The 18938-nt window shown below is 36.0% G+C and overlaps 2 protein-coding genes across 3 annotated transcripts; one reads left to right on the top strand and one right to left on the bottom strand.

Annotated features, from left to right (window-relative positions):
* Positions 1 to 73: 73 nt before the first annotated feature.
* On the bottom strand, positions 74 to 4651 carry LOC104119823 (ABC transporter A family member 2-like). Of its 2 annotated transcripts, XM_009631416.4 has the most exons (16): positions 4226 to 4650; positions 3907 to 4138; positions 3647 to 3816; positions 3379 to 3564; positions 3186 to 3281; positions 2850 to 3050; positions 2599 to 2758; positions 2288 to 2514; positions 2080 to 2197; positions 1918 to 1994; positions 1732 to 1821; positions 1480 to 1626; positions 1125 to 1394; positions 972 to 1052; positions 706 to 882; positions 74 to 604 (listed from the first exon to the last, which is right to left on the bottom strand). In XM_009631416.4, exons 1-16 carry the CDS (start codon positions 4586 to 4588, stop codon positions 371 to 373), a joined length of 2829 nt encoding a protein of 942 aa, XP_009629711.1. In that variant the 5' UTR covers positions 4589 to 4650; the 3' UTR covers positions 74 to 370. The 2 variants fall into 2 exon arrangements, with proteins under 2 accessions (XP_009629711.1, XP_009629714.1); XM_009631419.4 differs by lacking the exon at positions 74 to 604 and having other exon boundaries at positions 745 to 882; positions 1222 to 1394; positions 4226 to 4651.
* A 776-nt stretch (positions 4652 to 5427) lies between these two features.
* On the top strand, positions 5428 to 13819 carry LOC104119821 (ABC transporter A family member 7-like). Its single transcript, XM_009631414.4, has 18 exons — positions 5428 to 5604; positions 6926 to 7277; positions 7373 to 7443; positions 7531 to 7666; positions 8298 to 8417; positions 8511 to 8635; positions 9297 to 9455; positions 10063 to 10225; positions 10318 to 10443; positions 10533 to 10616; positions 11122 to 11474; positions 11841 to 12041; positions 12242 to 12351; positions 12435 to 12519; positions 12615 to 12743; positions 12823 to 12928; positions 13122 to 13210; positions 13327 to 13819. Exons 1-18 carry the CDS (start codon positions 5527 to 5529, stop codon positions 13618 to 13620), a joined length of 2781 nt encoding a protein of 926 aa, XP_009629709.1. The 5' UTR covers positions 5428 to 5526; the 3' UTR covers positions 13621 to 13819.
* Positions 13820 to 18938: the final 5119 nt, after the last annotated feature.

An 18938-nucleotide genomic window follows, 5' to 3' on the forward strand; every position in this document is an offset into this window, starting at 1 on the left:
TTTTTGACAGAGAAAATCTATACATATATGAAACTTGCAAAATTGGTATCACTATGATACTGTAGTAAATATGTTTAATACATTAGCCAAAAATGTCATTATAAAGGAGATACTTGTGATACAAGAAAACTGCAACATTTACGACATGTTACCTATGGTTCTATACACGTAAATGATATGCAAAACTTTTGAACCAAATCAACAAACTAAAGGCTCCTACTGCAAAACTTTCACCTTTTGAAGCGCTAGCGGCTTATGGTAAACTGAGACTCGAATAGGATAAGACTATGCACAGTGGATGCTTCTAATCTCATACTTTATCTGAGTTTACATACCTAGGTCCCTATATTTCCTAATATTTTTGTTATGACTATAACATTTTGAGTTGTGCAGGGTCAATTACAACTCCTAGGGTTCTAGCTGATTTGGCATTTGGAGGATCTGGTAGTTGAATATGAGGTGGTATTGGCATGTGTTGCGAGTGACCAGAAATGCAAAGTCTACCAGAATCATCTGGCTCCCAATATACTTCCACCATAATACCTCCAGGATTCTGTGGAGATTTTGTTCCTGGAATTCCCACAAATCTTGATCCCACAGGTACCTGAACAGTAAGAAGAAATGTTACTTATTCCACCATGAATTTAGATTTAAATATTTTCCCACCAAATTTTATCTAAATGAAGATTCTGATAATTGACTTACTCCAACTGATTGCCCTGTATTCAATGTAAGAGTTGTAAATTTTCCTTCAGCTGCTGCACTTTCAATTTCTGCCTGTTTAGCTATGTTCATGAAAACTTCTTCTAGAGTTGTAAGACCGAGCTGGATATCTTTTATACCGAATTCTGTCTCTCTACCTTGAAGCTCAGTAAAAAAGTCCTGATAGGTGTAAAGGCAAATCATCAAACGGATATGAGTTTTAACTTGTTTATATATAAGTTAAATTCTTAAGATATTCTAGGTATTACCGTCAACACCCTCTCCTTGTCATGAGGAATAACGTAAGTTAGGAAGGACTTGTTTTCTTCTTTAGGCACCACGTCCAAACGCTGTCAATAGAGTTTATATGTCATTAATTATTACCAGTCTGAGAAAAGCAAAAGAAGTATCTATTGACATACACTTTTAAAGAAGTGTTTCAAAGCTTCAGGTTGAGATGTCGTCTCCCCAGAAAAGCTTACAGTAGCAATGAAACCAGTTCCAAATTTAGATTTCAACCTTAATGAAGTTCCAATGCAACGAAGCCTTCCCTTTGCCATGATAGCGATGCGGTCACTTAAGATATCAGCTTCTTCCATTGAATGGGTTGTCAAGATAATGGCACGCCCTTTTTTAGCATCCTCAATTATGTCCCAAACATGCCTTCGCGTTATCGGATCCATACCAGTAGTCTACAGAGTATCAGGAAAAGAAAATGTTGAACAAAAATTATTTTTAGCATAAAAGTAAGAATTCTAATTAATTACCACTACCAACCGGTTCATCCAAAATAACCAACGTTGGATCTCCAATAAGGGCTATAGCAACACTAAGTCGTCGTTTCATTCCTCCACTGTAACTACAGGATCTCACTTTGGCTGCTACCTTTGTGATTTTTGACTTGGCTAATAGTTTCTCTACAACCTGTTTTTGAAAATTGGTTTAGTAATATTTGAAACAGCTTGTTAATTTATAAGTTTATCCATAGAATCTTTATAAAAGGATTGATATAGTTTAGGCAATACATACCGTGTCTATTGAAGCAGGGGGTAGACCTTTAATGTTGGCAAAAAGCTGAAGGTGTTCTTGACCAGATAATGTATCCCAAAGAATATCAAACTACAAATTGAAATCAAAGAGTCAGTTTCTCCAATCTAAAACTGTGGATTAGCAGCTTGTTCTATATATTAGAGACTTAAAAAACAGTGGAGTTACCTGGGGACAAACCCCCATCATCCTTCGAATGTTTGTCATGCCGATAGAGCTTCGTATGGACTCATCATATACTAATGCTGTTGAAAGAAGCACTCCATGCATGTTAACACTTTGAATGATCATACTACAATGTAATTAAGAAACAAAGCCATTATTAATTACCATCTCCAACAGTAACAGGGTTAATCCCAGTCAAACAACTTATAGTAGTAGTTTTCCCAGCTCCATTGGGCCCAAGAAGACAAAGCAGCTGATCCTTTTCGACGTTCAACCATAAGCCCTACAGTCATGAATGGTCGTGGGACTCGTAAGTTTTTGTTTACTGATGGATTACTTTTGCAGCATCAATAGAGATAAATAGATGAAGTACCTTGACACTATGGAAAGGAGGACCAGTTATGAAACAACAACAGCAACCTTTTGACTTTCCTGGATATGTCTTGATAAGGCCGCGTATTTGAACTGCAATGTTGGAATATCCACCTTCCATAGCTTGCTTTTTAACTGTGTTTTCTTCTGTAAGAACGTCTTCGTCATCTGGTGTAGTAATTTGCGGCCTTGGCAATGAACCTGAACAGACGCTACAGCAACCGCCCTCTAACATAGAAAAGGAATTAACGGATCAGTAGTTTTATTTATTATAAAGGTAGCAGCTAGATAGTTTAGTAAATTTGTGCTTACCTCTCACTTTACTTCCACCTTTACCAGTCCAGTATCCAGGAAATAGGAAGTAGAATTTTGATTTTCTCACACCAGAGATATTTGGAATTATATTGTCAAAGTATACAGCCAGAACGAAAAAGAGAAAAAACAATCTCACGAGCCCTATATATACATCATGCTGTTAAAACAATATATATATTAGTTGCATGCAATATATATATAGATTAGATGCTGAAATCAAATAATTGAGAGGTGTGGTCTAGTCTTACCATGGTAATTACGCACGTTGGTTCAGCAGGTAGACACTTTGCCCTAGTACTCCAGCTAATACCCGGATCTTTAGGAGTTTCAGTTGCTCTAGCAAGTAACTGAAGACCTGCATTAAGAAGATTTGGTGGGAACAATGACCACCAATCCCTGTGGCTTTGGTTATAACCAGGGGAATAGGGATATCCACCACTTGAAGCCATCTGAGAAATGGAACATATATATATATATATATATATATATATATATATATATATATATATATATGTTATTCTACTGATCATCACTAAAGTAATAAACACTAAACCATTTCAAGATATATGGACTTAATTAATTACCAGAGTAACGAAACCAACAATAAAGACGCAGAAAGCCACAGTTGTTGCTGAAGCTGACTTGTTCATGAAAGCAGACAGCCAATATGCAAAAGTAGTCTTGCAAAAGGAGCAGAAACATAATTAATTATAAATCTATCTCAGTGGATCGGAGAACAAAAGTAAAAAGTTTTCTATGGAGGCATATATACCGTACCATAGCAAGTTGGAAGAGGAAAAAGAGAAGGAACACGACTATGAAGTTATTGCGCAAGAAAATATCAAACTGAAATATCATTCCAAAGATGACAGTGAGAAGAGAGGAGATGAAAATGAGGAGTCCTTCCCAAGTGATCCATGACAACCAATAGGCAGTATCAAAGAGACCCATCATAGTCATTGCCTGTAAGTCAAATATAAACCAATGGTATAATTACTTACTAGCCAGCCAAACAGTATCAAAATGGCAAAATTAAAGGCGAAACCGGTCGAAGCTTGAGTTCCTTTTCAGTGATGAAAGCAGTGATTTGGAAGACAAAACTAAATATAGCAACTGCCAGGAAAAAGATTGGCCCTACACTAGACGTGGTAGAGGATGCTTCACCAGGAGGATGTGCAAATTCCTTTAAACTGACAACCCAGGGGAAATTTTGATCTGAAACACAGAACAAAGAAGAAACCATCATTATCTAGTAAATGGATCATAACAACAAGTTAATGTCACATCACATCTCTATATATATACCTCCAATCAGAGTCCTCGCGATTTCGCGCTCTGCTGCTAGTTGAAGTGGGAGTTGGAACTTAAAAGTTGGATCTTCAAAAACTCTTCGCTTCATAACTTCGGTAGAGTTTGTCTGTATACCATAACTGATAATATTTCCATTTATTACATTAAAGTGCAGAGCTCCAGGACAACGCACAGGATTATCGAAAAGCCATTTATCCACTTCTTCTCTAGTGTTAAATGCAAGAACCTGTACAAGAAATTAAGGAAAGAGAATCATGACACACGACAAAAATCAATGAATGAAACGAGTGATTGTACGCCCATCCATATATACCTTGTTGGGAGGAATAGGCCTACCAGGATTATTAGCCATAATTCTTTTGACAATATCCCCAATAGTTTTACTATCTTTGCCACTCCAAATGAAATCATAGCAAGGGACCTTAATGAAAAACTTGTCCTCGCAGGGGGGGATAGGTGGGGTGACAAGAGGGTCAGGGTCGGGCAAATCTTTCTCAACAGAGGACGAGCGCCCTTCGCTAGCTTTCTGAATGCTGAAGAGAAGGAAGATGAAGAAGAGTGATGAGAAGAGCTGTAGGAATGTGGCTGGCTTGTTACGCCATGCAAGTAAATAATTTTTCTTCAATAATGCTTTGTACTGTTGCACCAGCAGAGGGATTCCCCCCTGCAATTCCATATTGCTCTTCTCTCGATCTTCCTCTCTATCTCTTCAATTTCTCGAGAGTTTGTAACTGGAATAACTACCTTGTAATCCATCATTAAGTAATAAACCGACTGATCTCAAGTAGTGACGAACCGATTTATGTGGAAGCAAATAAGGATGTTTATAACGTTGAACCATCTTTCATTCTAAACCGTACTTTTCTGTTAGGAAAAAAAGTACTACTCCTAAAATACTAGGCTAAGCTACTGCTACTACTCCTACCCACCATGAATTTTAATTTTTCTTACCTTAACTGACAGATATGTTGAACTACCATTTTGCTCCTCGGAGTATTCTTTACCGGTTTTAACTATACCATATATTTGTATTGGAAAATTTAATTATACCATATATCGCTTTTAATTATACCATATATTTGTATTAGAAAATTTATTAAATTTACTATGACAATTTCAGAACCCATAAACTTTCAAGTTGTTCACTACATTAAAACCAAACACTTAACATGCTAGGAGGATAATTACAATATTCAAATTATTAGGTTTTGAAAAACAAAATGTGGAATTGATTACTGCACATTGATTCTGCAATACTTTATTTTATTCTATTCAGCAGAAGAAGCTGGTATGAGTTCTCAGTATTTCAAGTTGTTGTTAAATTAGTTTCTTGATCTGAATTTCTGTGGCTTTTAACTCTAAATATTTAAAATAGAAGAAAAATTGTGTGGTCAATTAACCGTGCGAAGGGCAATTGAGTCATTAAGACAGCAACTTACCGCCAGATTTAAAGCCGAAAGTAGGGGCAGTTCACTGTTACTATGTAACAACCCCTATTTAAGAGTTAGTTACTCATTCCTAACGAACTCAATCGTAGTAAGTTAAAAAATAAAATAAAAAAATCAACGATTGTTCTTTTACTTTACTTACTGGGGCTGAAACAGAGGTCCTTCAATGGCGGACTCGGTGACAGCTCCAGCGAGTTTCTGTACTCAAGCCGATGCTTTGCTTAGGAAAAATTTAACATTTCAGGTATTATCTTTTACTCTGAATTACAGAGACAATTTTCTTTTTTTCGCTTTCTAATTGCAAGTCAAGAAAGCCCATGGCTTAGTTTGGAGACCTCCATTGCACTTGGGAGGGGTGCCAGCTTATGTTGAGTCCCACATCATTCGTCTCTTTTGGACAATCATCGTTCTTGAGCTAACTTTTGGGGTTGATTTAGGATGAAGGTCCAGTTTCTTATCATGCTATCATAGTGGCTCATCCTAATTCATTGTTTATCCGATATTTGGGCCCCATCTTTTACCGAATTCATTGTTTACCCGATGTTGGACCCCCATCTTATATTGTTCCCGTCCTGGGCGTGCTGAGAGTGCTGAGTCCCACATAGATGGGATAGGGAAAAATTGGTGCCCAAGGTCAATCTTCTTATCAGCTTAAGTTCGCGCGGCCACTATTAAAAGAAAAATTGCATGTTTTGTTTTATATTGTAGAAAACAACTTTTTTTTTTGGCTTTGTATGTGCAAATTTTGCTCTCTATGATACAGAAAAGGGCTTACCAGTGTTTGATCCGAAATTCAAGGAAATGGATGGATTAATACAGCTAGGAACATTATAAACTCCTTTTAAAGCTCCATAAGATCATTTTAAACTCCACAGGATTATTATACATTCCTTAGGAAGCCTCTAACACAATTAATTAATGTTGGCCAAGTTTACTAGACTTTTTTTTTTTCCTTTTCTTTCTTTCTTATTTATTTATTTTTTCTTGAGAGGAGATGCTCAAGATATCATGTTAAAGAATCTGATCATCCACCTCGACGTAGGTGAAGTAACTAAGGATCATCATAAAACCTTCTGGGAAATTATTGCAAAACAACGTGGAGCATGTAGTATTCTCAGCAAGGGTACACGAGATTTATCATTGACAAAAAGTGGAAATATAATTTGGAATTACGTTTTTCTATTTGTATATGCTGTTGAGGATAATATTAGCAGACACCTTGGTCAATTGAACGTGATGGCTTCTCTAAAAATGAAAATTTAATTTTCTATAGTAAATATGATGAGTTTATGGAAAGCTACGAAGCTACTAATATTGTCACTAATCTCAAGATATTGACCCGTATATTTTGTTCGATTCCTTGTCAATTCATTTCATCTGAAGCAAAAACAAGCTTTCTTTTGTGGCACTGTGTGTATGTGTGTGTATAACAGACTTTGTACATGTTCCTTTTTGGTGCAAATTGTGATAATTTCTTTACGGTATTAAAGTTATTAAATTCTGTATCATTTTCTGTTTACAGACTGAAGTGGTATTTTGATTGGTTTGTTTTCATTTTGTTGCAGAAACGAAATGTCAAGACAAATTGTCGCCTCATCTCGGTCCCTATTGTACTCATTATTATGCTACATTTCCTTGGTATTCTTATGGGTATAACGATGGATACACCAAAATTGAAATGTGGCTGCAAATCAGATGTATGTGGTCTGGAATACTCAGATCAGATACAAGCAAGCAGTTGTGAAGTTTCTAAGCCAATTGAATGGCCACCCACTTTACAGATACCGGGACAAGAATATACTGCTGTACAAACTGATTTTATTACATATCCAGACTTGCCTAAAGATTCATGCAGAAAGTCTCGTTCTTGTCCAGCTATCATACTTGTGACTGGAACTAATCAGACTTTTGGAGAAAGTATGCTTTATCTTTTGTGATTCTGATGTACCAAATCCAAACGAGATTTCTTTCTTTCTAATGTATGTATGTCCAATTGATATGGAACTTCATAGGTATCAGTGAGCACCTGCTCGGTGATGAATCAGCTATAGATTCTGATACCCATCCATCCACCTTAATCCTGGTGAGGCCCTTTTCATTTCTTTTGTTTTTCTTGAGATTCACTGCTGTATATATCCTTGACCCTGTTTGATAGTGAAGTTTCTTTCAGGGTTCGACGTCTGAACCCCAGAGCACGAATTTTATTGACCCTGCTTATACGCCAGATGCTTCACTCTATAGTATTCAATCTCAGTGTTCTCCGAACTCCACGTTTCATGGCAGCATAGAAGGTTACCACGACGTTGGTACGACTTATGCTTCTTACTGCTATCTGGCCTTAACACCTTAATCTTCTTGATGTGTTAGATTCTGCATATGTGAACTCAAGAACAAGGCACAAGGGCAAAAAGCTGAAAACTAAAGTTGGTTTAGTTTAATGTTTATTTTTATAAGTGTTGGATCTACATTTTCGTGGAAATAGAACAAGACAGATTTAGAAATTCTTTTATTTGTTTAGACTTTATGAATCAAGCAGGATTAATTTCTCTTCCAAAGGTCTTTAAACTCTGAGATGTTTCGGTCCCAGCACACTGATTCTTAGAACCCATTCGTGATTTAGGTATAGTTATGACCGAATTTAGCACATCAACGATTTCACCAAGAGTCCATCATATCTAATCTGATAATTCTGAGCTGTCTATACTGACGCATATGTAAACGCTAGTGCTACAAATGAATATAGAATAGAAAAAGGTGTGGCAGACTCTTTACTTACATTTCCCTATTGAAGAAAATTTAGATTGGTGTTTAAAACTACTAGTTCTATTATTTTAGTATTATTGATGAAAATTATTCTCTTTAGACAAAAACAAACATGTGCATCCGACCCCTGGATGTTTATAAGTAGCCCTGAGCTTTCCTGATGTTCTACTGCAGAGGCGAAATGTCTTGAAGGTTTGCCCTTGTGGCGTAATAATTCCACTGAGATCAATCAAGAGCTGTATAAAGGTTACAAGAAGGGGAATCAAGCGAGAACAACAAACGAGATAGTAGCAGGTTCTTTGCATGCATGTCCTTATGCATAACATGCTTTTTTAATATCATGTAAACTATCAATAAACAACTTGTATGATCTCCTTCCTTTTGCAGCATATGATTTCTTAAACACAGATAGAAGTAGGCTCAATGTGAGTATTTGGTATAATGCTACCTATAAGGAAGAAGGAAGTGGAAAAGGTACAAAAATGACACGAGTGCCTGCTTCGGTGAACTTGGTAAATCTTTTGCTCTTTACTATGTCCTCTTACATGTAAAACCTGTTGTTCCTCTCCTTTTTAACAATTGTCAGATTTCTATCAACATGATCGGATTAATCCTTAATGTGCTTTCCAAGAGGAAAGAAACTTGTTTTTTTTTTTCTTTGATAATTTTTCGTACTTCATGACTGCATTGACTAGATATAGTCACTATCTGGATGGGATGGGTTCAAAATGTTGTGGAGCATTTGATCGCTTATATAAAATTTCTGCAATTAATGCTTAGAAATATTTTTTTCACTTACTTCCTCCCCTAAATGGTAAGTTTAGGGAAGACTAGTAGTTTGTTGCTCATAGAAATTATCAGTTGTATGAGTATTAACCATGCAAGGAAATGAAATGATTTTCATCTAATGGTCAAGATCGCTAAGTAGCTGCAGATAATTTCTGCAGTTTTTCGTCATTAAGACTCTACTAACTAATGAAAGTTTGTTAAATATTTCATGTGCATTTATTGCAAAATTTACCATTTCATTAATAAAGTTGACTTCCATTAAAATTACTTAATTTCTAATACAGCTAACAACACAAATGTCATCTGATGTGCTACACTTTGGCTAATGAAACTAGTGCATCAATTAGCTAATCAATAATCAAATTAAACTATGTGTTCGTACAGGTATCAAATGCCTTCCTTCAGTATTTGCTTGGAGGTTCTACCAATATGATATTTGCTTTTGTCAAAGAAATGCCAAAGCGAGGATCTAGGAATGTTCTGGATATTATTTCTGTACTTGGACCAGTATTCTTTTCATGGGTGGTTTTACAGCTTTTTCCTGTAAGTAAAATAAGTTCTGTTTTATCAGGACGGAACAAGTTCAAGCATGTCAGTGGAATAAGCTCTATTAATGCCATTTGTTCTGATTAACTCTGATATCTTTTCTCTAAACAACTACTAATACTTAAAGTTTAGTGTTGACCTCTTCTCGGAGAAACTTTGTATTCAATCATACCCCATAAATTTAACTTGTTTCTGTTTTTCTGCTGACTAATGGTCTGTGAAAAAGTAATTTATTTTTCTGGAGAGCTAAAACAATATGTTTGTTTAAGGCAATCTAAACTTTAGTGTATACACCCCATGATATACGTGTAGGAATCAATCAATTTGAACAGTCATTGGCTTCGACTTCTTTTCATAGTGTTACATATATACTTGGTTATTTTGTCAACCTTAAGCTTTTCCAAAAATGTGGGAGAGATGTATCTTCTTTTAAAAACTAGCTTAATTTCCTCTTTTAAGTTTCTCTTTGTCGTTCATATAAAAAATAAAATTAAAAGATTGCATGTTGTTTTCATCCTAGAATTCTGATGGTATCAGTTTCATATGATATTTTAATTTGCCTCTTTAAGTTGCTCGTATTCATTCTGTGATTAACTATTTACAGGTTGCTTTTGTATCTCTGGTTTATGAAAAGCAACAGAAACTAAGAATCATGATGAAAATGCATGGACTTAAGGACATCCCCTATTGGACGATTACTTATGCTTATTTTCTTGTTGTATCGTCTCTCTACATGTTATGCTTTGTGGGGTTTGGCTCGCTTTTCGGTAATGCCGCAGCTTGTAAATTGATTCCTTCCGTAAACTCAAATTTAGTGGCTAAATAATAGTATATCTTTTTTCTTTTCCCTCATTTGCAGCGATAAAGACCTTTCGTTATAATGCTTACAGCATCCAGTTCGCGTTCTACTTCATCTACATAAACTTGCAAATCTCATTTGCTTTTTTTCTGGCCACATTTTTCTCAAATGTTAAGACAGCCACAGGTCTGATGACTGATATCCTTACTAGCTAGCTCTCGCTATTGCAAATAACATGTGATATTAAACTAATTCATCCACATTTGTATGATCAGTCATGGGCTACATGGTGGTGTTTGCAAGCGGTCTCTTAGGAGGATTCTTTTTCGATCACTTTCTTGAAGATACATCACTGTCAAGTAAGTTGAGAATACAAGCAAAACACTTTCATGATCTAGCTCTACTATTTATCATACTTCTCCTAGCCGCATCATACTAGTCATCCTCCAGATTGAAGATAACTTATTTTTCTTAAAACACTTTATTCGTGTGTTTATATTAGGAAGGTTGGCATTATAGAATTAACATATTGGAGGTTTTACAGTTGCTTGGTTGGTTGGTGAGACTCTTCATAAAAAAAGATACAATTTGGGCCTTTCCATTTTATGTCTTCAGTTTCTGGCCGTAACAATGGTCCTCATCTTACCAAAGAGAATGACGCAATTGATCGTGACTTATTTTCCTTGTCTTCTACATCAAGCATAATGATATAATCTTTAGGAATCAAACCAACATGTATTGTTTGAAGACTTCCATGTCCCGCCAGTATCCACTAGATTATACGCCTTTTAGTGGTAACTTCCCTTTGCATTTTGCTTCATGTTTCTACATACTGCTGACATTAATTGTGGTAAATGATTGTAGGAGGGTGGATTGTACTTTTGGAGGTATACCCTGTATTTTCTCTTTATCGTGGATTATTTGAGTTATCCGAATATAGTGGCTCTAGTGTTTATACGGGCCAACGAGATGGTATGACATGGAAAGATTTGAATGATCCCAGCAATGGGATGAAAGAAGTTTTGATTATTATGTTCATAGAGTGGATAGTGGTTCTCTTTCTTGCTTATTACATAGACCAGATCACATCATCAGGGAAAAGTCCCCTATTTTTCTTGGGTAACTCCCGCAAGAAGCAGTCACAATCCACTATGAACCTATTAGAAAAGGACTCTGGAGTTTGTCTTGAAATGGAGAAAGAAGATGTTGCCCAAGAGGTGAGCTGAAATTCATTTACTTTTTCATTTTTTCATTCATAAAAGCTCAAGTCTATTATGCTTATTCTCTTTAGCACCAAGTTGTAAGCCTAAATGCCTGGCCACAGAAACAAGAGCAAGAGTGCTCTAGATAAGCCATTGTTAGGATAAAAGACTACAAAAAGGTCTACAGAAAACTATGGTGTTCTCTTCACAATTTGCAACACGAAAGTTATAAGACTTGACTTAATAGTTTTCCACGTCTCTTAAAGTTCATCCCCTTTCCAACTATGTCACATAAAATGGGATGGGTTGAAGATTCCCTCTCATTAATTACTATATTTGTTTTGTATCCACAAACTTGACCATGTCCCCTCCTTTGAACAGAGAGAAAGGGTTGAACAGATGGTACTTGGGTCGACAACAGGTCATCCCATCGTCGTTGACAACCTGAAAAAGGTTTATCCGGGGAGAGATGGAAATCCAGATAAATATGCAGTGAGAGGACTGTCGCTTGCTGTGCCCGAAGGGGAATGCTTTGGTATGCTTGGCCCGAACGGTGCTGGAAAAACTTCTTTTATTAGTATGGTCAGTTCTGTGATCTCAATCTTCTGAAAATATATTTTGCAAAATGTTATCTTATCTCTAAAATTAGTGACTTTGATTTGTTCAAATCCTTACGACTTTGTCTTAGTATCCATCATTCTGTAGCCTAGATATGCTATCCAACATTAGCTTTTGTTTATTACTTGGGTTGCTAAAACATAAAATTTGATCTTTGCTAACAGATGATTGGGCTGATAAAGCCAAGCTCCGGTGCTGCATATGTTGACGGTCTGGATATAAGTAAAGAGATGGATAAGATATACACCGTCATGGGTGTATGTCCTCAGCATGAGTATGAACCAGTGCACTATAAAGTCAAGTTGACATCTGATTCCTACCTCCAAATTAAATACTAATTTGTCTTATCATCGACAGCTTACTTTGGGATACATTAACTGGAAGGGAACACCTGCTTTTCTACGGAAGGCTTAAAAATCTTAAAGGAGCGACTTTACATCGAGTAATTTATGGACCCATTCTAAATTGATACCCTAGCTTAGGAGGAAGGCCTGTAAATAGATCTTAACATCCGAAAGTACTTGTTACAACCTACAGGCAGTTGAAGACTCTCTTAAAAGTCTCAACTTGTTTAACGGAGGCGTTGCTGACAAGCAAGCTGGGAGATACAGTGGTGGAATGAAGAGAAGGTTAAGTGTTGCTATTTCACTGATAGGAAATCCCAAGGTATATATGTCTGTCCTGTCATATTTCCTGGACCGAAAATACATTTGGATATGTCTTCATATATATGCAAATTTACCAGGTTGTCTACCTAGATGAGCCCAGTACTGGACTCGATCCAGCTTCAAGAAATACCTTGTGGACCGTTGTCAAGAATGCACGGAAAGGCAGAGCGATAATTCTCACTAGTAAATCTACTTTCCATCTCTAGTTTCCTTGTTTTCCCTTTTGACATGAATAAAAGTACTGCATCGGCTTACTAGTAAAACACTTGATTGAATTGCATCATCTTAAAGGTAATCATAGTGGAACATCATGCATTCTACAGCAAAATCCCAAATTCATTAATGGTGTGATTACTGACAAATATAATCATTTCAGCCCATTCAATGGAAGAAGCAGATTATTTATGTGATCGATTAGGAATATTCGTTGATGGAAGCTTGCAATGCGTGGGAAACTCTACAGAGGTAATTTCAAACTATAGAAATGCTGTATACTTCAATTTCAGAAGTGTGGTAGTCCTACTGTGAATTTATTTATTCTCATAATAATTCTCAAACCGTTCCAACTATATTATCAACAGTTGAAGGCAAGATATGGAGGCTCTTATGTGTTTTCTATCACTACATCATCTGATAATGAGGTGGAAGTTGAGAACATGGTGCGATGCCTATGCCCAAATGCCAATAGGGTATACCATTTATCAGGGACACAGAAGTTCGAGTTGCCAAAGCATGAAGTTAAAATTGCAGATGTATTTCAACTAGTTGAGAATGCAAAGAGTAGATTTACAGTTTATGCTTGGGGTATGGCTGATACAACTTTAGAGGATGTTTTTATCAAGGTTGCTAGTACTGCTCAGGCCTTCAATGAATGATATGTCAGCTAGCATCAAACACATATTAGATCATGTTTTTGCCTTTGTAAATTAGGTTCATGTAGATGCATCAAGTACAGCGCATATGTGGCTTTATTTGTCATGTATATTTGTACAAGGATGCCAACATTGGAATAGAAAGAAGTTGTATCAACAAAGAATTAGTCAGACATTTTTTATTATATTTTAAGCTCACCTATATATATGTGTACTCCGAGCTACTTATGAAGATGAATGATATGAAGGTGGCAGTTGTGCAAACAAGCTAAAAAGACCGTATAATGTTAGACTAGCAAACCTGTCGTGCAGGGTCACATAGGTAATATGCTTGTAGATGCAAAGGTGGATTTGTTTACTCAAAGGATTTGACTTATGTATGTTAAAACATTAATAGAATTAAATATATCACTGTAACATAACTGATTATAACAGGACAATTATAGTATTTTTCATGTTACCAATTGATCTTTACTGACACCTACCTAAATTTGCTTTTAACCAGTATTATTGTTCAAATATTTTACATAATTCAGTATATAAAAGGTTAAACTATCGAAAATAGGAATTTTGACTTGCCCTTTCACATAAGGTGAGAGATTGAAGTCGTTCCTCAGAATAATTTATTCACATCTAGTATTTATACCAAATTAAGTAATTTAACCTTCAAACCATGATGAAGTCATGCATTCTTGTTTTCCACCACCCATAGTACTTCTCGTTGAATCTTGGAGGTTTTGTAGTTGATTGTCCTTCCTCGAGGTTAGGTGGAGCAACCATGATGAAAAAACTAAGGGTCCATCAAACAGTACTTCCCACAGTAAACAAGCAATAAGTAAAGAATCAACCACAAGACCTCCAAGTTGCAGAAAAGAAGACACGGGAAATTCAACAATTATGGGAGCAAATATTGTTGAGACTGCTCCAACTAATCCGAAAAAGAGGAAGAAGTCTTCTAGACAAAAGAACTATCCCAGCAAGAAGAAATTCAAGGAAAACTGCCACAACTGTGAAAAGCTTGGACACAAAGCTGTAGAATGTCGTGCTCCAAAGAAAGAGAAGAAAAATGGTCAAGCAAATATGGTTGAAACAAATGATGATATTGATGACTTGTGCGCTATGTTATCTGAATGCAACTTAGTGGAAAATCCTAAGGAGTGGTGGATTGATTCTGGAGCCACCCGTCATGTTTGTGTTGTTAGAGAAGTGTTTGCTTCATATGCTCCCGCTGAACCCGACGAGACCATTTTTATGAAAAATTCTGCAACGGCCAAAATTTAAGGTTATGGAAAGATATTCCTGAAGATGACCTCTGGCAAGTTGGTGACTCTGAACAACGTTTGTCATGTTCCTGAAATAAGGAAGAACTTAGTTTCTACTTCACTTCTCGTCAAGAACGGGTTAAGTGTGATTTTGTTTCAGACAAAGTTGTAATAAGTAAGAACGAGATGTACTTAGAAAAATGTTATCTTACTGAGGGACTTTTCAAACTGAACGTAATGGTTGTTGAGAATAATAAAATTTTCGCTTCTTCTTACTTACTTGAGTCAAATAATTTATGGCATATATGTTTGGGACATGTCAATTACAAAACCTTATAAAATAATTAATTTGAAAGTATTACCTAAGTTTGAGTGTGACAAATCAAAATATCAAATATGTATGGAATCTAACTATATTAAACATCCTAATAAGTCAGTTGAAAGGAATTCATATTCTTTAGACTTAATTCACACAGATATTTGCGACATGAAGTCAATACCATATCGCGGTGGAAAGAAGTATTTCATAACTTTTATTGATGACAATACTCGATATTGCTATGTTTACTTACTTAATAGTAAATATGAAGCAATAGACTCATTCAAGCAATACAAATGAAGTTGAAACGCAACTTAACAAGAAAATCAAAATGATAAGAAGTGATAGGGGTGGTGAATACGAATCTCCTTTTGAAGAAATATGTTTAGAATATGAAATTATTCATCAAAAAACAGCCCCTTACATGCCTCAATCCAATTGGATTGCGGAAAGAAAGAATCGATCATTAAAGGAGATGATATACGCTTTGTTGGTAAGTTCTGGTTTGCCACCGAACTTGTAGGAGGAAGCAATTCTTACGGCTAACAGAATATTTAACGAGTACCCCATAGCAAAACACAATCTATTCCGTCTGAAAAATGAAAAGGAAGGAAGCTCAACTTGAATTATTTTAAAGTGTGGGGGTGATTGGCAAAAGTGCAAGTTCCTAAACCCAAAAAGATTAAGATAGGACCGAAAACAGTTAATTGTGTTTTCATAGAATATGCAACCAATAGTAAAGTATATTGATTTCTGGTTCATAAATTAAAAAATGCAGACATTCATAATAATACGGTTATAGAATCAAATAATGTTAAATTCTTGAAAAATATATATCTGTATAAAAATGAATATGAGTCGATTAGTGAAGTGTCACGTCCTAAAATTCGCATATCGTGATGGCACCTATCCCAATACTAGACAAGCCGACAATCTCAATAAACCACAATTTTTATTAAGTTTAAAAACATAATATATAAATTTTATAGAAAAACCTCACACATACTGATATAAATACACTCTCAAAACCTAGTGTCACTGAGTACACGAGCATCTAAATAATAACAAAGTATGACTGATGAGAACATTGTCTGAAAATATAGAAAAATACAATAACTGAAAGGAAAGAGAGTCAAGGTCTGCGCACGCCAAGCAGCTACCTTGAAAGTCTCCAACAGATAAATCCTCAAATCTGGCAACCGCCGTATCCGTAAGTACCTGGATCTGCACACAAGGTGCAGGGTGTAGTATGAATAAAACCAACTCAATAAGTAACAAGACTAACCTTTGGGCTGAAAGTAGTGACGAGCTCAGCAAGTACAGTCCAGTATAGAAATAATAGTACAGAAAATGTAGGCATGCTTTCAAGTTAAACTGAATGATATGAGAAATATGACATCTCAGTGGAAGAACCTCGTATAATCCCAATCACAATTACTCGATCACACAGTACTGTATATGGCCAATCCAGCCCAGGAAAATATTTATCCCCAAATTATAATGATTCGGACAAGATCCATGTCTAGAGAAATTCATCACAAATATAAATAAGTAAGGCAAGTCCATGCCCTCAGAAGTCCATCCCAAATATAAATCATCTACGCTCACTGTGGGGGGTATAGACTCTGGAGGGGCTCCTTCAGCCCAAGCGTGATATAAAGTCGATATGGCCTACTACCTGAGGGCAGTCCCGATCCATATAATAATAAAGCCTATAAGGCATGCTGCAGGCCGGCAGCCCCAATCCATAGAATAATATATATATATATATATATATATATATATATATATATATATATATAGGGGCATGCTGCAGGCGGATAGCCTCAATCCCATAAATATCCTCACAATGGATGAACATGGCTGAGTATGAAATGTACATTTTTAAACAATTAAATTCAACAGCAACACGACCCTATGGGTCCCAAAAATATCGGCACGTAGCCTAAACATGATCTTTAATACGAGTCTCTACTCAATTTCTCTAACACGTGGGGAATATGTGGATAATAACATGATTCCTTAATTTTTTTTTACAAGTCCACAAAATTTATTCAAGTCACAATTTCTATGGTGCACACCCACACACTCGTCACCTAGCATGTGCGTCACTTGATATAACACAAAATTCAGGGATTCATACCCTCGGAACCAAGTTTAGAAATGTTACTTACCTCAAACCGTGTAATTCTTTACTCTGCTATGCCTTTGCCTAGCGAATTGGTTTCTGAAAGCCTCGTATCTAGTCATAATTAATTCGACTCACTCAATCATAGGAATTTATTCCATATGAAAAATACTAATTTTCCAACAAAATCCAAAATTTAACTCAAAATCGCTCGTGGGCCCCACATCTCAGAACCCGACAAAAGTTACAAAATATGAACGCGCATTCAACCACGAGTCCAACCATACCAAATTTTGACATTAACTCGACCTCCAAATCTCAAATCTTATTTTCAAATCCCTAGGCCCAATTTATCGAATTACACCTCAAAAATACGTAATCTAGTCGGAATACTCAATGATAATTCATTATTATTGACTAACAATGATCATAAGGGACTTACCTCAAGTTTTTCCCGTGAATTCTCGCTAAAAAATTGCCTCAACCCGTGTTCTTCGCCCAAGAATGTTGAAATGAGCTAAAAAACAAAACTGCTCAATAATAACACTAATCTGGTCGCTAAAGGTCCAATTTCCGTCACTAAAAGTCCGCACCAGAACCTGCTTGCACCAACAGTTTATTTGTTCACTAAAAGGCTCTAACTCCATCATACTAACTCGGAATTCGACGATTCTTGTTCCTGTGAGTCACAAATAATAATACAAACCTAGTATCTCAATTCGGAGCTCATTTGCTCAGTACGATACCAATTTCGCTTGTTAAACAATTAACTAATGTTTCACGTTAAAAACTCAATTGCGACTTGATGAAATTAGACCAAACATTCCAGATCATTCCTATAATTCATTATCAAACTTTCGGAGGTCTCGAAATCGAATTTTGATCTGTAGAACTAAAATTGAACCTTTGGATCATTACATGCTTATGCTCAAAACACCAAACTCTTCCAAAACCTCTTCCCAGATAGCCTATAGTGTATCAACCATAACATTTTGTACCCAACTCCAATTACTAAACGATTTATATTTCTGAAAACTAGATACAAAGGGCTACAACTTTTATTTTTTGATCATCTCTAAATTCCTTACATATTACAAGATATAAGCTTCCAAAGTTAGCTCTGTGCAGCAGAAATTTCTGCGATACACACTGCTGCAGCCAAAAACCAGCATTTAAAAATGGCCTAGAAATGGTCCAAAATCACTCCGAAACTCACCCGAGCCCCTCGAGACCCCGTCCGAACATACCAACAAGTCTCAAAACATATTACGGACTTAGTTGAGGCCTTAAATCATATCAAACAACGCTAAAAATACGAATCATACCCCAATTCAAGCTTAATGAAACTAACAAATTCCAACTTCTACATTCGATACCGAAACCTATTAAATCAAGTCCAATTGACCTCAAATTTTGCACACAAGTCATAAAATACATAACTGACCTATGAAAATTTTCAGAACTAGATTCCGACCCCGATATCAAAAAGTCAACTCCCCGGTCAAACTTTCAAACTTAAACTTCCTATTTTCGCCATTTTAAGCCTAATTTAGCTACGGGTTTCAAATAATTTTTTGGACATGCTCCTAAGTCCAAAATCACCATACGGAGC

Source organism: Nicotiana tomentosiformis, chromosome 6 (genome assembly GCF_000390325.3).
Source record: "Nicotiana tomentosiformis chromosome 6, ASM39032v3, whole genome shotgun sequence".
Taxonomy (NCBI): Eukaryota; Viridiplantae; Streptophyta; class Magnoliopsida; order Solanales; family Solanaceae; genus Nicotiana; species Nicotiana tomentosiformis.

Bases quoted from the DNA above. Each gene is read 5' to 3' on its own strand.
- LOC104119823 (XM_009631416.4), bottom strand. From the start codon at position 4,588: ATGGAATTGCAGGGGGGAATCCCTCTGCTGGTGCAACAGTACAAAGCA. The intron at 1,627-1,731 runs GTATGTATTGCC...TTTCAAAAACAG, and splicing joins CCCCTGCTTCAATAGACACG to GTTGTAGAGAAACTATTAGC. The intron at 883-971 runs GTAATACCTAGA...TACACCTATCAG, and splicing joins ACAAGGAGAGGGTGTTGACG to GACTTTTTTACTGAGCTTCA.
- LOC104119821 (XM_009631414.4), top strand. From the start codon at position 5,527: ATGGCGGACTCGGTGACAGCTCCAGCGAGTTTCTGTACTCAAGCCGAT. The intron at 8,636-9,296 runs GTAAATCTTTTG...GTGTTCGTACAG, and splicing joins TGCCTGCTTCGGTGAACTTG to GTATCAAATGCCTTCCTTCA. The intron at 10,617-11,121 runs GTAAGTTGAGAA...AAATGATTGTAG, and splicing joins TGAAGATACATCACTGTCAA to GAGGGTGGATTGTACTTTTG.